Source organism: Mya arenaria, chromosome 3, assembly GCF_026914265.1.
Source record: "Mya arenaria isolate MELC-2E11 chromosome 3, ASM2691426v1".
Classification (NCBI taxonomy): Eukaryota; Metazoa; Mollusca; class Bivalvia; order Myida; family Myidae; genus Mya; species Mya arenaria.
The window spans coordinates 55,631,456-55,648,194 of NC_069124.1; the positions used below are offsets into that span (position 1 = coordinate 55,631,456).

Below are 16,739 nucleotides of genomic sequence, written 5' to 3' on the forward strand. Positions count from 1 at the left end.
TACAACTATAATACCACAGTGGTCGAAATTAGCACAAGCCCCAGACTTGTAAAATGTCTTTTGGGCTTGTTCATTGTCCAATAGAGCAAGCCCAGCAGGCATGTACGCTTGAGAATGAAAGTCCAGTAAAATCCATTTTCTTATCATTTCAAATTTGTTTTTATTCTGTCAGTCACCATTTTACCAAAAGTTAGTATGGATCATAAAGACGCTTGCATGTTATCCCCGTCCTTATGGTTTGATCCGAACAGTTACGATTGAAAAACTAAATTTTGTACAGGTCAAATGACACTAAAGCAGGAGTTCATTTCCACTAAATCACTGTGGATCTACTCACAGTGATTTGATGGGAATGAACTCCTGCTTTGGTGTCATTTGACCTGTACAAAACTTAGTGACATTTAACCGTATATATATTTTTTTCTTCAGATTTATCAAAGATCACTCCTACCAACTATATAGCGAGAAATAACTATGAATTACTGCACTTTTACAATGTCAGAAAATCTCGAAATGCATAAATAGAGGCCTCTACCAAATCACAGGTGTCCGGTGCATTGTTTTGACCTCGACCCCCCCCCCCCCCCACTACCCCCTGCCCCCTCTACAACAATGTATATTATAATATATATTGTCACTAGTCCAAATAATTGTACGTTTACAGATTTTTTTTACGTTTTTTGATATGGCAAATCCTTCACGTACAAATTGTTTAGTATCAAAAGTGGGTAGTTATTCCAATCGGGATTCCAGGTTAAAGCATTTAACATCTAAAAAATATCATAAAAACAAGAAATATTACCAGATTATTTTATTTTATATCAGTTCCATACATAAAAATGTCATATCCTACGAATAATTATGAGTTTGACGTGTTTTTTTCATTTCTTGCTGTCAAAACATAGCGATATATATACATGAACGGCACCTGCAAGGCTTCAGGGCACAATTTTTAAACAATCGAAACATTTCGGCCATGGCTGAGTTGTTATGATTGAATTTCCTAGGTGTCACAGGACTTGTATTTGAAATTGTAATAAAATGAGAATAAATGATAATCTTTAAATGTGATTGTTTGTCAGGAGCCTTGCTTCTGGATACCAAGTTGCTGTAGTAACTATACAATAAAACTAAAGCTCCGCCCCTACTGTCTTGTGATCTCTATTTTACAATTCTTATCATTTCTCAACTAAATCTCTGCCCTTACTGTCCTGTGATCAATATAATTATGTTAAACTAACCTTTCACGCATGACTGTTTTTAATATGTCAAGTGCTATAATCTGTGCATTTTGCCATATTCAGTTGTTGACTACAGTCATGCCTTATTTTCATAAATAAATATCTTGGATATTTATTGCAGGTTAGTTGTATTTGTTTTTATTGTATTGTTTACATAGTGTTGATTGTAATCTGGGCATTTTGCCATATTCAGTTGTTGACTCAGGGCTCATCCTAGACCAAAATTTTAGGGAGAAGTGAGAATGGGGGAGGGTGCGGGAGGGGGGTTCCCCCTCCTGTAGGTCGGAAAATTTTGAGATTTTTATTGTCAAATGGTGGGTTCTGGTGTGTCCTGGACAACTTTTCTATGCATTTAAATAGGTGTTTAAATTGTTTTTGAAATAGTCATACTGGTTGTTTTTAGTTGGAATTAATTTGTTGTATATACCTTTAAAAAGAAGTCAAGTTTCAAACATTTTATTACATGCAAACAGTTAACCTATCATGCACATATACATATATATCAGAATTTAAATACATGATACATGATGGCATCTTGTAACTCAGTTACACTCTTGTTTGATGTGTAAGAGGGTGAGTGCCCATTCATGAGATGGCCAAGATCAGCACCTATGGCCCTGGCAAGCTGGAGGTGGTACTGAAATTCCTCCTTGGGGAGCTCCCGCTTAGCCAGGTGGTAGGCATTCTGAAGGAGCTTGGGGTCAAGCTTGTCATCCTTGGACAGTTTGGCCAGTACGATTTTCCTCATGGGTTCCTGGGAACGCAGAACTGTCTCTCCAAGGCGGCCTTGTGCTGATTTGCTGAAAAATATTTTGCTGAAAATACACATATTTCTTTAAAAATATTTACACAGTATCTCATCATTTTCAGCTGTCATTTAAAATAATTTGGGCATATATTACAACATGTTTTAAAATATATAAAACCAGACACCTTAAAATTAATACCACTTTGAATTGATTTATCTGCGGACTAAGCAATGCTTCTATTGTTTTAATAAATACTTACACAAGCCATGTCTCTGATGATTGGTTGTTTTTGCTGGTTGGTCATGTCCAAGGGCTTAGGCGTTGTCCAACTTAGCACATCTACAAACTTCGCAGTGCCATTTTTTATCTGCATCTTGTTTGTACCAACTGAAATTATTTTGATAATTTAACTTTTTGAATGATTTCTTATTTGAACTGTCGATCATGTCATCGCTATCAATATCGTCAGCTTTACGTTTCAGGCCTGGGGAATCCCGCAGAAGCCACGTAGAAAGCATGATTACTATTAAACAGAATGCAAAATATCTCATATATAGAATATTGATGTGAACCGATCGAAGAAAAAATAATGGAAACATTTCTGAAATAAAAAAAACAACAAACCTGGAACTGTGATTCGCACTTGCCCTTCTCGCTAACTTCGCAGTAATCACACCCAATTAAGTTCATTTGTCATCAGTGCACATCATTTAAACCGCTATTGTCATAAAGTATAAATCCTAATTGGCCCAAATTGACTTTTACAAACATCGGCATATTAATCCCTTACAATTTTATTACATCGATGACGTAGCGCATGTACACAAAGTCAATGGTGCAAACACGTGCCTCGATTGAATAAAACAAGCGTTCTCATTGGTCGAAGTCAAAGGAGCATATTTACTAGGTTTAACACGATTGGCTGTTTGTCAATCGAGCTGACAGGCGGAAGGCGGAGTCGCTCTGTTTTGACAAGCATTAGTTCTTAGCGATATCGACTTTTTGATCTTTGAAAAAGTCGGCGAAGTTGACTTCGCTTTGATCTTAGAAAATAGCGAAGTTGCCGCGGGCAGGGCGACTTAATCGCCTAAGTCGCCTGGTAGGATGAGCCCTGTGACTACAGTCATGCCTTATTTTCATAAATAAATATCTTGGATATTTATTGCAGACTTGTTGTTATCACTTGGCATAAACAACAGAACCCAATAAATTTATGCCGGCTTGAGCTACCGTCGACATAGGTCTATCTCGAAGCTTGTCGGAGGTGGCCGAGTTATAACGATTGGGTCGAGTTGTTCCGCTTGGCATAATTGTTGTCTGCGTCAGTCAACTTTCGTTTTATTGGAAAGGTAAATAATGTGTTTGATGCATTAAATCCTTGTTTTGTGCAAAATAACATCAGTTACATGGTAAAATATGAATATAAACCTTTATGATCAATTTAAATCATAAAATACTTCACCTAATACAATTTCAATATTTTTTAAAACACCCCCCGTTTTTTGCACAAACCCGTTTAGACTTTAGGGATTGGAAGAATTCCGTATACCACGTCTATAATTTTAGACTAAAATTGTCACACTCACAGATGGGAAATCGTCAGAAGTTGGATGTAATGTCATATTATGATGTTTAAACAATATCTGGATATTTTTGAGAGATAAGGAAAAAATGTGAGTTGTAGAGGGGGCGGGGGGTAGTAGATGGCAGTGTTCTCAATAAGAACCGGCTGCCGGCCAAAATGGATGGTTCAAATGGCAATTGGGCCGGTTAAAATTTGGAAAACTAAATGAATTTTAAATAGAATAAGTAGAAGCAGGTCGGTTACTTTACTCTTTGAGACGGTTCAACTGAAACTTATTGAGAACCCTGAGATGGGGGGGGGGGGGGGGGGGTGTGGAGGTCAAAACAACGCACCGGGAACCTGTGTACCAAAGCTGGAGTTCATTCCCATCAAATCACTGTGGATCTACCAAGTGTTCACCTGAATATTACTTATATTATTATATAAAGTGATCCGTACTCTCCGGCATCTGAAATGGAATGAATGCAAGAAATATCGAGCAGACAGAATGACAGAATATTTACCTTAATTTCGAGCAAAACAACTGTTGATAAAATTGTGAAATCTTCTGGATTCGGTACTTTATCGAATTATGGGTTTGTTGTCGCCGATGTGCTGTCGACTTCAATCGTCGTTATCGTCTCGGTGCTGTACACAATGTACGTCCTATAGTTTAAGCCTTCTATAAGTGACCCCCCCCCCCCCCCTCCCCCCCCAAAAAAAAACAAATAAAAGAAAACAACAACAGAAAAAACTGTGTAAAGTACACAACCTCTGTTTATTGATCTTAATCTACTTGCCTTGATCCCTCTTATAAATTAGATCACCGGTATCCTGTGGCACTTTCAAATTATTCCCATATTCATCAATATTTGACAAAATGTAATGTGATTTTATGCCAAGTACTGTACGTGAGTTTCAATGTTTTTTGTAGAAACCTCAGTAATAGTGAATGCTGTGTGAATTGCGCTCTGGCAGTCTGTAAATATTTGCATCGACCTTCTTTTTAGCCCGAGTGAGACTAAGAATTCCAGCGCTCTTTCTATGCCGACTTGTACAGTTAAAACAATGGCCAGGAAAGCTCTTATATGTTTAATATCTACTTCATTGTTTAATCCAGATCTTGCGTGTTTTATACCTTGTTGATCTATCATATAAAATATTTCTTATTTTCATTCTGATAGTCCTCGATCTCGTAGTTCTAAACACAAGTTCATGAACAGTCACGACAAGATTAAGTATGAATACACGCCATTTGAACCTTGTAACACAATTATGTAATACAGGCTAGCAATATTGAGATTGTTATACGACAACAATTGCTTGTCCGTTGTGAAAAACCTTTTCTGTGGAAATACTACTTTTCTGTGGAAATACTACAATCAAGCCCTCCAGGAATATTGTCGAATATAAGGCAAATATAACGATTTCGAATTTCCAGATATAAACTCCTCCACTACTCTTGTCTTGTTTTATTCTTAGCAAATTCCTAATGTTTACTTTTTAGATTCAAGATTTTCGTGGGCAGAAATAACAAGTTCATAACAAAAACATATATCAGTAAACAGGTATTACGTAAAAATGGTTTTCGCTTGTTCTTAACAATTGATTACACGGTTGTAGCTAATAAAATTTATCAACTCGTGCATTATGTGCGAGTTTACTTCATTTCAGACCTTCACTTTATGTTACATTTGATATTTTTTAATCAAGGAATAGACCAGTAGCTTGTTTAGAATGATCCCAAGTTGAGATAGATCCTCTTTTCAGCCTCTTAATATTTTTACAATATCTCTTTCATCTAATGTTTATAGCAAAGGCAACATTGCTTTACAAGCAATATGGATCCATCTATCCAAATTTAAGATACATAATGTATAATCATTGTCGGATTTGTACTTTTCTTAGGTTATTCAGTTCTTTTGTTGACATCACAAACCTCTGTCTGAAACAATGAAACAATTTGTTAGAAGACATTTAATGTCCGTACAAATCGGCAAATCATAAGAAGAAGCCAACTTAAGTCGACTACTTTGATTTGATATAAAGATTTTATTATTTTGTTATCTATTATTTGACAAAACACACTAAATTATAACTATATCATCAATCTAAATTATAAGTAAACTTTGAGATAAGTTTTCAGTTTGATGTTAGAAATCAATAAACATATGCGAACGCTCGTTTGATTTCCCAAGTTGAGAGAGGTGAATGATTATTTGAGCCAGAATACTTGTGATAGACAATAGCTTCGACGATATATATATATATATATAGGGCTTTTTGTTCGTTGATAAAAGCAACTATCTATTGATTTGTGACGGGTGTTTCTGAATTGTTATCGTTTGTGAATTATTGGCAACTAAATCCGAACATCTTTTTTAAAGCTAATTTTAGAAAGAACAATTTGTCCGCTTGGCTGTTATGTCGGTAAGAGTGCCGTGTCCACAATGACGTTTTTTCGAGACTACCCATAAAAAGCTCTCTTATCATTACTATCATATTTTCCTTGTATCGTCACACCTTAGCTCTTTCTTGATCTGGCGTTTTAAAATTAAACTAATGATACGGGTGTTGGTATGTTTTAGTTTCGTATAATTAATGGCAAAACGGAAAGGATTTATCAGTTACAGAATATATACAATTTGAAACATAACAGTCATGTACATCAATTTAATCCAAACAATTTGCAGTGTTGTGTTTGCAAGGTGACATCAGAAAGCAGATGATAAATGAAAAAGGCGTTTGATTTGTACATTTTATAATTATAAAAACACTGATTCATTCAACACCTTAGATGTTAGAAACTTACAACAGTCAAGTTTAAATTTTACATTAAGGACCTAATAAAGTGCAAAAGTGGGCAGGGAAGGACAATAATTTAGATCTTTCAAAAGTTTTATTTGGTTTTGGGGTTCATTTTTTCTGGAGAAAAACATGCATCCTTTGTGACATGTTTTGTGATAATCAGACCAAGTTTTACGAATGACATTTTATCCGATTTTGGATCAAACGCATTTGCATTTTTTTTTTGAATCTGCAGACAATATCAGCCTGCTTTCAAAACACCCCATACTACCTAATCAACAATGTCTTAAGGCTTTCTGGTGATATCTTTCCAAAGAAGAAATAAATTTAATATAATAGTGAAAAAATAGTTGATTTATTCATTTCCTGGTTAAAAAAATGCAAATATATTTCTTAAAATAGCTGCAATCACCACAACGCCACAATTGTCAATAAGGTAGTGTTGATTATGTTGACACAAGAAAGAATCCGAAAAAGAACTAATGATTTTTAATTGAAAATCTGATAAAATCTACTGTAGTAAAACTTCTTATTACACGTTATAATGCTTTTTTAAACATTGCACATCGAAACTTAACATTTTTTTTAACTTTTTATGTCTAAGTATTTCAAACAACAATTGGACTGTTGAAGGCCCATATAAATCATATACGTATATGTGTATACCACGAAACCCTTTGGAATGAGTTATGAATATCAGTTAAGCAGGAATTTTCTAGATAAATCAGACATTTATTTATACATCACATTAAAGGGGCTAGATACCTGATTACACAATCGCAAGAAAATAAGAGATATTTTAAAAACTTCAATTAATATCGCTGTATAGAATGGATTGAATCTTACTTACTTATGTATCACATCGCTAACGACACATTTATCTTTCGCAGTTTTTTTTAATATGATTTAAATTCGATATCTACTGGGTTTGTCTTCCCAGTAGATTAAACAATATTGTCGGTACAAGTGCAAGGATGCGAAACAATATTGACGCAGAGCCGATTACAGGACTTGCATAACCATTCCGCGATATCTTTAAACGGGGAAACCATTCCGCGTTTTTTATTGGAGAATCCTGCTAAGACATCGTATTGGGCGACACGATTGTCGCGTTTATTACTTAAATAATGTAAAATGGTATATTATCAGCCACATACTATCGCGTATTGAGAATTCTAGTTTTATATTGGGGAAAATACTTTATTTGCCGATTTGGGACCAACAAAGTCATGTTTGGTAAATATGAAACTTAAGGTGATTACCCAACGGTAAATGAACAAACTTTAAAATGAACCAGTCTAACTCGTCTAATGAAGTCACCTGACCAAATGAGTATATTTACAGTAGTTAAGCAGTTTTTTGGGGTTGGTGGGGGTTGGTGTGTCTATTATGTGCGGACAGTTGCTAGTAAAACAACATAAAAAGTGTTTTAATGTTATATTTGATCTCTCTGAATGAATTTAGATCTGCTTGTCCAGGCGGTATCTTTCAAACCTTTTGAGACGTTTTCCGAGCTGTCCGTCCAAGCGATATCAATAAGTAGGGTATGTGCTCTACATACTCAAATCACTGGAGTGTTTGAAAACTGTTTCGAAGTGCCTTTTATTATTAAGTGAAGCTGAGAAAAACTTTAATACAGTATGCTAGGAACACAAGTTCAAAAAGTTCCTTGCTGTACATTGTAAAGGGAAACAGAAGAAATGGTATATTTGATGAAAGAAGAATATTTAACCTTAATTAAACAATATTTTCTTTCTACTTTAAATCAGTTTCCAAACCTTCATTAACCAATCAGAAGAACACTGTAAAATGAATTTGTTCCTCCACGTTTCGCTTAATGCAAATTATTTACAAATTTTATTTTGCATTTCTTCAAAGCGCTACGAATATGTGGTTTGGCATTCTAAATTTAATTCTTAGATCAATAGAATATATGAAAGGCAATGTTATTTTAGTCCCACGTCCAGATTGGTTGGCAAGTACAGGACAAGAAAGTCAGTGACTTTATGTTGTACTTCAATATCTTTAACTGCCACTGAATAGTCCGCAGGAGTAGAAGCGTTCAATTTGATAAATCGGTAAGTTTTGTTATCTTCCGAGTTTGTCGGAGATTGTCGCTTTGTAGGCTATTCTTCCAGTTCTTAACAGTGTTCCATGATGTATTGGTATGTCAAAGGGTTATCATTCAATCTAAATGGATGCGATGATATGAAAGACAATCCGAGTGGACTCATGGAAGCTTATATTTTGCTGAATCCTACAGCATTACCCATACAAAAACATCTAGTGAATGCCATAATTGATCTCGCAATAGAGGCAACGAAAACCATGTATTGCTCTAAATATCACGGTCTGCTTGCCCCATCCCACTCAGGACTGTTAATTATGTTCAAGTGGCTCAAAACTAGTCTTCTTTACATTATTTTTGTTTTTGCATCAGAGTATGGCAATGTACCGTTTACTGTTCCATTATCACAAACACACCATATACCGCCACCTTAGTGAAAGAACTCAATATCTGCTTCTATTTCTATATGCAGTTATTGAGTTATTGCACTAAGGTGACGATGCATTATCTTTATAATTTATGCATTGCTCCATCCTTATTCCTTTAAACCTTTCTTTTGGGTTCGAATGTTTCTCATCCGATAGAAATAATATCTTTCAGGTTATTCTCCGCCACTGCAAAGTGTTAACATCCGAGAAAACAAATTTATTCTATGGTTTCCCTGGAGACTGATGCAGAAGTATTGTGCTTCCATTCACATTTCGTTTGAAAGTTTACGCCTTTGAGACAGTTATAAAATCCATGGTCCTATTATGAGTATTGGAATAATGTCACGTGTTGTACGTGTCAAAATACTTTATACTTTCCATAGAACAATGTGTTTCTAAAAACATACTTGTGCGCGCAAAAATGCTGCATGCCTTGGAAACTGTATGTTAAATTTAATGAAAGTTTAAAAGTTTAAACAGTTAAACAGATATTTCGCAAACATTAGTACCTTAACGTTATGTTTGAACCTATGAAGATATATATTCTAGTGATTGTTTACCATTCTTGTGTCGTCTGCGATGCATTACAGACACAAAGAGATTTCTTTTAAATCGCTTGTCTTCAAACATGGTATTCGTATTTTTCATGACCAGTACATGACTTGATTGATTTAAGGGACAGTAGTTCATAAATAAAGGTCATTGTTACCTTTACTGGAAAAATGGTTGGCGTTTCCGACGAATGACAAGTCGACTCCCGGAGGTCTAGATAATATATAAAGTAAATAAGGTTTTCTTATACAACCGTTTGCGCGTGCTCGTGTATGCGTTCGTGCGCGTATGTGCGTACGTATGCATGCGTGCGCGTGCTTGTGCATGCATGTTTGCGTGTCGATAATTAGCACATATAAGCCTGGTACAGCTGGGTGTTTATCTCTCACTATAGACTTCGTAATTACTGAATTTAGCAGGGTTGTATATGTGAAAGAGAAGTCGAAAATAATTTATAAGGAGAAATGTTGCATATTTTATTCATATATTATATAACGTAACATATGCCATAATAACTATATCATAAATCTAAATAGTAAGTGAATTTTGAGATATGTTTGCAGTTTAAAGTTGAACGTTAACAAACATATGCGAACGCTCATTTGTTTTTCCAAGACGAGAAAGGTGCATACGTCGGCAGTTTTTAAGGCAGATTATTGGTGTAGCCATACGCACTCATTTTGTCATTTCGATTTGTGTTGTAAGTTTCATGGTAATACATTGAGCAAATTAAGAGGTAAAGCCAACGTTAAAGTGTTTTGATGACATCTATGACACCCAGGTTATGGAACTTTATCGGGCATTTTGTTCGTTGGGAACAAGCAATTATTTAATGATTTGTAACACGTGAGTCCGAACGATTAATATTGATTCGACGAGTGGTATGAACTATTGGCAATTAAATTCTAAATCTTTTTGAAGCTAATTAAGGAAAGAATAATTAGTCCTTTTTGCTGTTTCGTCGGTAACAACGCAGTGTTCATCGTGACGTTTTGTATAGACTACCCTTAACAAGCTCTCATATCAGCATTGTATCGTCACACATTGTCTCATATCAGCATTGTTTCGTCACACATTGTCTCATATCAGCATTTTTTCGTCACACAAGCTCTCATATTAGCATTGTATCGTCACACATTGTCTCATATCAGCATTGTATCGTCACACATTGTCTCATATCAGCATTGTATCGTCACACATTGTCTCATATCAGCATTGTATCGTCACACATTGTCTCATATCAGCATTGTATCGTCACACATTGTCTCATATCAGCATTGTATCGTCACACATTGTCTCATATCAGCATTGTATCGTCACACAAGCTCTCATATCAGCATTGTTTCGTCACACATTGTCTCATATCAGCATTGTATCGTCACACATTGTCTCATATCAGCATTGTATCGTCACACAAGCTCTCATATCAGCATTGTATCGTCACACATTGTCTCATATCAGCATTGTATCGTCACACATTGTCTCATATCAGCATTTTATCGTCACACAAGCTCTCATATTAGCATTGTATCGTCACACATTGTCTCATATCAGCATTGTATCGTCACACATTGTCTCATATCAGCATTGTATCGTCACACAAGCTCTCATATCAGCATTGTATCGTCACACATTGTCTCATATCAGCATTGTATCGTCACACATTGTCTCATATCAGCATTGTATCGTCACACAAGCTCTCATATTAGCATTGTATCGTCACACATTGTCTCATATCAGCATTGTATCGTCACACATTGTCTCATATCAGCATTGTATCGTCACACATTGTCTCATATCAGCATTGTATCGTCACACATTGTCTCATATCAGCATTGTATCGTCACACAAGCTCTCATATCAGCATTGTTTCGTCACACATTGTCTCATATTAGCATTGTATCGTCACACATTGTCTCATATCAGCATTGTATCGTCACACATTGTCTCATATCAGCATTGTTTCGTCACACAAGCTCTCATATCAGCATTGTATCGTCACACATTGTCTCATATCAGCATTGTATCGTCACACATTGTCTCATATCAGCATTGTATCGTCACACATTGTCTCATATCTAATTGTATCGTCACACATTGTCTCATATCCAATTGTTTCGTCACATCTTGTTTGCTATCCCGTCTTATAGTCACGTTTTGTCTCCTATCACATCTTATCGTCAGACTTTGTCTCCTATCCTAATACATCGTCACATTTCGACTCCTATCCCATTCTATCGTCACACATTGCCTCCTATTCCATCCAATCGTCACACATTGTCTTTTGCTCCTAATACTGACTGAGGGGTGTATTTTTGCAATGTCATCAAAACGGGTGTGTATCTTTATAATAGTGTATACATTTTGAATAAATTTGATGTATTTGTGTCATCTATATATTTTCTTTTCTGTTAGGCCACACCAAATTCATGTTTCGATTAGCGGATTTACCGCACCTATTTTTGTAGATGTAAACAAAATATCATTTTTCGCACGGTAAAGCTACGCAAACTTGTAACCGTCCCTGTATGTGAGTTAATGTATAAAAGAAACTAAAGGAAACACTAAAGAGTAGAGCGTTGGAGTACACCAATATGGTTTAACACACTGAATGCATACAGTTCCCAATTAAAGGGCAAACTCTGGATTTATAAGAAAAGAGTAGAGCGTTGGAGCCTGCCAATATTGTTTAACACAAAATGATGATGAATATGTGGCCGGGAGGAGCAGCAAACGCTTTAATGCAATAATTTCTAATGTGATTACAAGAGCATATCGCTGCATGCAGAATACCGGTCTTTAAAACTAGTCCACCATGACGGATCCCATATTGAATCGTGTTTATTGGTTTTTAACCGTCGAGGAATGTATTCGTTTTTGGGGAGGATAAATAGTGTGATAAAACCGGTGCTTAAATTTATTTTTCTAGTTTCTTCAACCAATACGGTTAACACAAATTGATCATGAATTTGATGACGGTTTGATATGTGGTAGGGAGGAGCAACAAACGCCCTTGTTGATTGATGTATTATTTATTAAGAAGAGCATATAACTTCCTGAAGAATACGGGTCTTTAAAAATAGTCCGTCATTGCGGTGCCAATATTGAAAACATGTTGCCTGTGTTTTCAAACATCAAGGGATGTATTTTAAGTTTTACGGAAGGGAAGGAGTGACATAAAACCTGTCATAAAAGTTCATTTTTCAAGTTTCTCCAAAGCGAATCAAAATCACAATTTCAAATTACAGTTCATTGTTTACGAAATCGAATGGGTCTACCTTTTGTATTGATAATTGAGTTAATTGCCGGAGGCCTCATTACATTTCTGTATATCTTGAAGCCTTTTCATTAGGGCAGGTCTATCCCGAAGATTGCCAAAGATGGCCCTTCAAGAATTTGTGTTCAAGCTGTTTACCTAAATTATCTGCTGATAGAACAATAACTAGTTTTGCTCAGTCGAATTATCTTGTCAAATGTAGATGTAGTCAAACAGAATGTGCACTTTTGGAGTAGGTATTGGCTTTGGATGTCACTGCCAGAGTCCAATGAAGTCAACATTATCTATTACAAACATTTGAATCGCATGAGAGAAGGAAATCTCCAATGGATATATAAGATATTTTGGAACATATATAAGCATGGCCCTACTATGTTATTGTATTTTTCTCTTGACGATATGTCTGCATGCTAGGGATACTTAATTACTCATACAGTTTAACTCAATAAAGTGTGTTACCGGCAGACAGACATAGATTTATATTAATGTAATAATTTAATGTCTAAATTAGAATTGGTATTTTATTATTGTTGGACTCACACAATGTCTACATCCATAATACAATACAGAGTTTATGACAAACAGACGAGACAGAAGTCTAATGACATAGGGTCGGAATTATTTCTTTTTAAACTCGAATGTCTTGCCCGAGGTTACTGGTACTAAATAGTGCATATGAGTAGAGCCGATCAATTTGCTCAATCTGTAAGATTTTTTATCTTCCGAGCTTGTCAGAGGTTTTTGAGTTGTAGGAGAACTGAGTGGAGTAGATGAGGCCTTGTCCTTCCAATCGTCTTCCAGTTCTTAACAGTGTTCTATGATTCCTTGGTATGTCGAAGGGTAATGATATTAAAGACAATCCGAATGGATTTATGTAAGCTTATATTTTGCTGAGTCCAACCGCATTACTGTACGGAAACATCTAGAAAATGACACCAGTGATCTCGCAATAAAGACAACGATAACCATGTATTGCTCCAAACAACTCGATTTGCTAGCCCCATCCCCCTCAGGACAATTGTTTAATGTGCAAAGTGCTCAAAACTAGTCTTCTTAATATTATTTTTGTGATTGCATCAACGTATGGCAATATAGTGTATTATGTTCAATAATCGCAAGCACACCATATAAGTTTTCTTATTATTCACACATGTCTGCATCCTTAATCACTTAAACCTTTCTTTTGTGTTGGTCAGTGTCTAATAAGAAAGAAACAATGTTTTTCAGGTTTTATTTCAACCACTGCAAAGTGTCAACTTCCGAAAAAAACAAAATGATTCTATGGTTTGCCTGGAGATGCAAAATTATTATGCTTCCATTAATATTTCGTATTTCGTTTGAAAGTTTACGCCTTTGAGACAGTTACAAAACCCATGTTCATATTATAAGTAATGGTATAATGTTACGTGTTTTATGTGTCCAATTACTTGAAACTATCCTTAGAAAAATGTCTTGTGCCTTTCTGGGGACATTTTTCTAATAAAAATGCTTTTGTTGCGTGCATTTGCTATCAGAGTTTGAAAAAGTCTGTTTTGTCCGTTGAAGGTTTTGCACACCAAAACATGTTGCATGCCTTGCAAACGATTGTAAGTCAAAAATAAATGAAAATTTTAAACCGGTAAACAGTTATTTCGCACACATTTGTACCTTAACGTTATGTTTGAATCTATGTACTGTCTTCTAGTATTTGATTACCATTCTTGTATCGTCTGCGAATCATTACAGACACATAGCGATTTCTTTGTTTAGCCTTCTCGTCTGCCTCACATAATAACTTTTGAATAGCTCGTTGTGCAGTCTTCAAACATGGTGGTCACACTTGCCATGGTCAGCAGATGTCCTTATTGGTTTTAGATTCAGTTATTGTGACTTTTACTGGAAAAAAAACACGGTTGGCCCTTCCGACAGATGACACATTGATTTGTGGAGCATTATATAGTACATCGAATGAATCAAGCCTTCAAACACAACCTCGCATGCGTGCATGCGTGTGCGTATGCGCGTGCGTGTGTGTATGCATGCGTGCAAGCGTGTGTGTTTATCTCTCCCCGTAGAGTTCGAAATAACTGAATAAACAATGAAGTAAATGGTACGAGAAGTCGAAAAATAATATGCATATTTATGAAATTGATTATTTTTTCTAATCTTCTGTGGTGACTATACTGGTATACAAAAAATAATAATCAAACGCCATTTCTGTCACGAGATACAATAAAAATCAATGATGCCATATATTTACGACTCTATCAATCAAACAATGACAAAGGTACAGCAGTGCTTTATCGGTACGACAACATTTTGATACTTATATGTTTAACTTTTTCCAACATGTTTATATATATATATATATATATATATATATATATTTACCTTGCTTCACCCTCCGTTTAAAAACATATATACCGCCTTTATCTTCCCTTCAGAAGATGATTGTCCGTTAATGCTAATGTGTTGCCATGTCGGAGAACTAGTTAGTACCATGGTTTCCCTGGAGGGTGTTACGACATAATGGTGTTCCAAATATTAAGTCTGACAAGTGTTTTGATGTTGTTTTCAGAAAACACTCGTGGCCTCAAGGAAAGTTAAAACATGTTACATTTTGAAATTAGTATTATACAAGTTAATTTATTGTTTCATATTGCAACTGGAACTACATTGACAGTCCCGACCGTCAATAACGTACAGCAACCCTTATTGAATAAAGGAAGAGCCTACAGCCGAAGCTAATTTACAATCAACTTTGCCCACTAAAAAGTACACTTACAATAAAACTACTGTCTGAAACAAAAAAAGTCGACTACTTTTACTCGAAGGAAAGATGATGTATAATTATGCATCTTTTATTTGACGAAACACACTCATTTATAACTATATAATTATCACAAATCTAAGTTATCAGTGAATTTTGAGATAAGTTTTCAGTTTGAAGTTAAACGTCAACAAACATAATGCAAGCGCTCGTTTGTTTTTCCAAGTCCTGAAAAGTCCATAATTCGGCATTTATATTAGCGATATTTTTTGGCCTAGTCAAACACATAATATCGTCGTTTGTATTTTTGTGGGATAACATTGAGTAGATTAAGAGGTATAACCAACGTTAAAGTGTTTAGATGGCGTCTACGACATCAAGGTTATGAAAATATCTAAAAACATTTTGTTAAAAAAATGAGACTATTTAAAAGTTTGTTACACGTGGTTCTGAAAGGTTCTCATTTGTTCGTCGTTTGATTTCAATAATCCGCAACTAAATCCAAACATTTATTGAAGCTAGTTTTAAAAGAATTAGTCGATTTTGATTCGTTGGCAATATGGCAGTGTTCACAATGGCGTTATGCCTTTACTTTCCTTGGCTGCGATAGCTTCACATGTTCTCCTATCACCATTGTATCGTCGCGCTCTGTCGCCCATCCAATCCTATGGTTTTGCTTCTTATTTTGATTTTGGGTGTATTTGTTTACAATGCCATCAAACCAGACACTGGGCTTTGAAAGAATAAAATTAAACAAATAGTTTTTGAAATACGAATCATGATTTTTTTTGTCTTTATTGTCATCTATATATTTTATTTCTTTTCTGTTAGTTTGCCCAAAGTAATTTACGCTTCGGTTATAAACTTGAATGAGTACATTATTTTGCTATTGTTATTGTAGTTGTTGAGTTGTCTCCCAAATGTTTCGTGTCTGATAAACGTATTTCTAACACGTTGACTGCACTTTTAAGAATACTTGAAAGGCATTATTACAGAATATATACATTTTGGAACATAAAATTTCCCTCACCTCAGATAAGTAGATCCAATAATTTAACCATGCTAGAAATTCTTATCTTGCCCAAGAGCGAAGATAAAATGCCCGTATGGAACTGCTTTTTAATGGTCAACACATTGTAATTACCTCTCTTGTTAAAGACTGTCGTCTGTAGCATCATGGAAACCTTGTCTTGTGGCAATATTAAGAACGCTAATTAATTATTTCTCGCTTCAAATGTCATCATAAAACAGTTTTCATGAACCTTTAAATAAATTATGCTTCACTCTCCTAAGAACTATTTAA

At 35.3% G+C, this 16,739-nt stretch overlaps 2 protein-coding genes and 1 long non-coding RNA gene across 3 annotated transcripts in view; 1 reads left to right on the plus strand and 2 right to left on the minus strand.

The window, feature by feature from the left end:
- LOC128228779 (uncharacterized) overlaps nt 1-4,139 on the minus strand; it is a 33,494-nt gene extending 29,355 nt beyond the window's left edge. The window contains exon 1 of the mRNA XM_052940279.1: nt 4,079-4,139. The gene's annotated coding sequence lies outside the window, so the exon portion shown is untranslated. The remainder of the gene's footprint in view (nt 1-4,078) is intronic.
- Nucleotides 1,789-2,778, minus strand: LOC128228780 (uncharacterized). Its single transcript, XR_008259981.1, has 3 exons — nt 2,615-2,778; nt 2,250-2,377; nt 1,789-2,041 (listed from the first exon to the last, which is right to left on the minus strand). It is a non-coding gene; the product is annotated as an uncharacterized LOC128228780 (long non-coding RNA).
- LOC128226136 (carbonic anhydrase-related protein 10-like) overlaps nt 1,834-16,739 on the plus strand; it is a 111,434-nt gene continuing 96,528 nt past the window's right edge. Inside the window, exon 1 of the mRNA XM_052936028.1 lies at nt 1,834-2,011. Within this exon, the coding sequence (XP_052791988.1) occupies nt 1,834-2,011 (178 nt within the window). The remainder of the gene's footprint in view (nt 2,012-16,739) is intronic.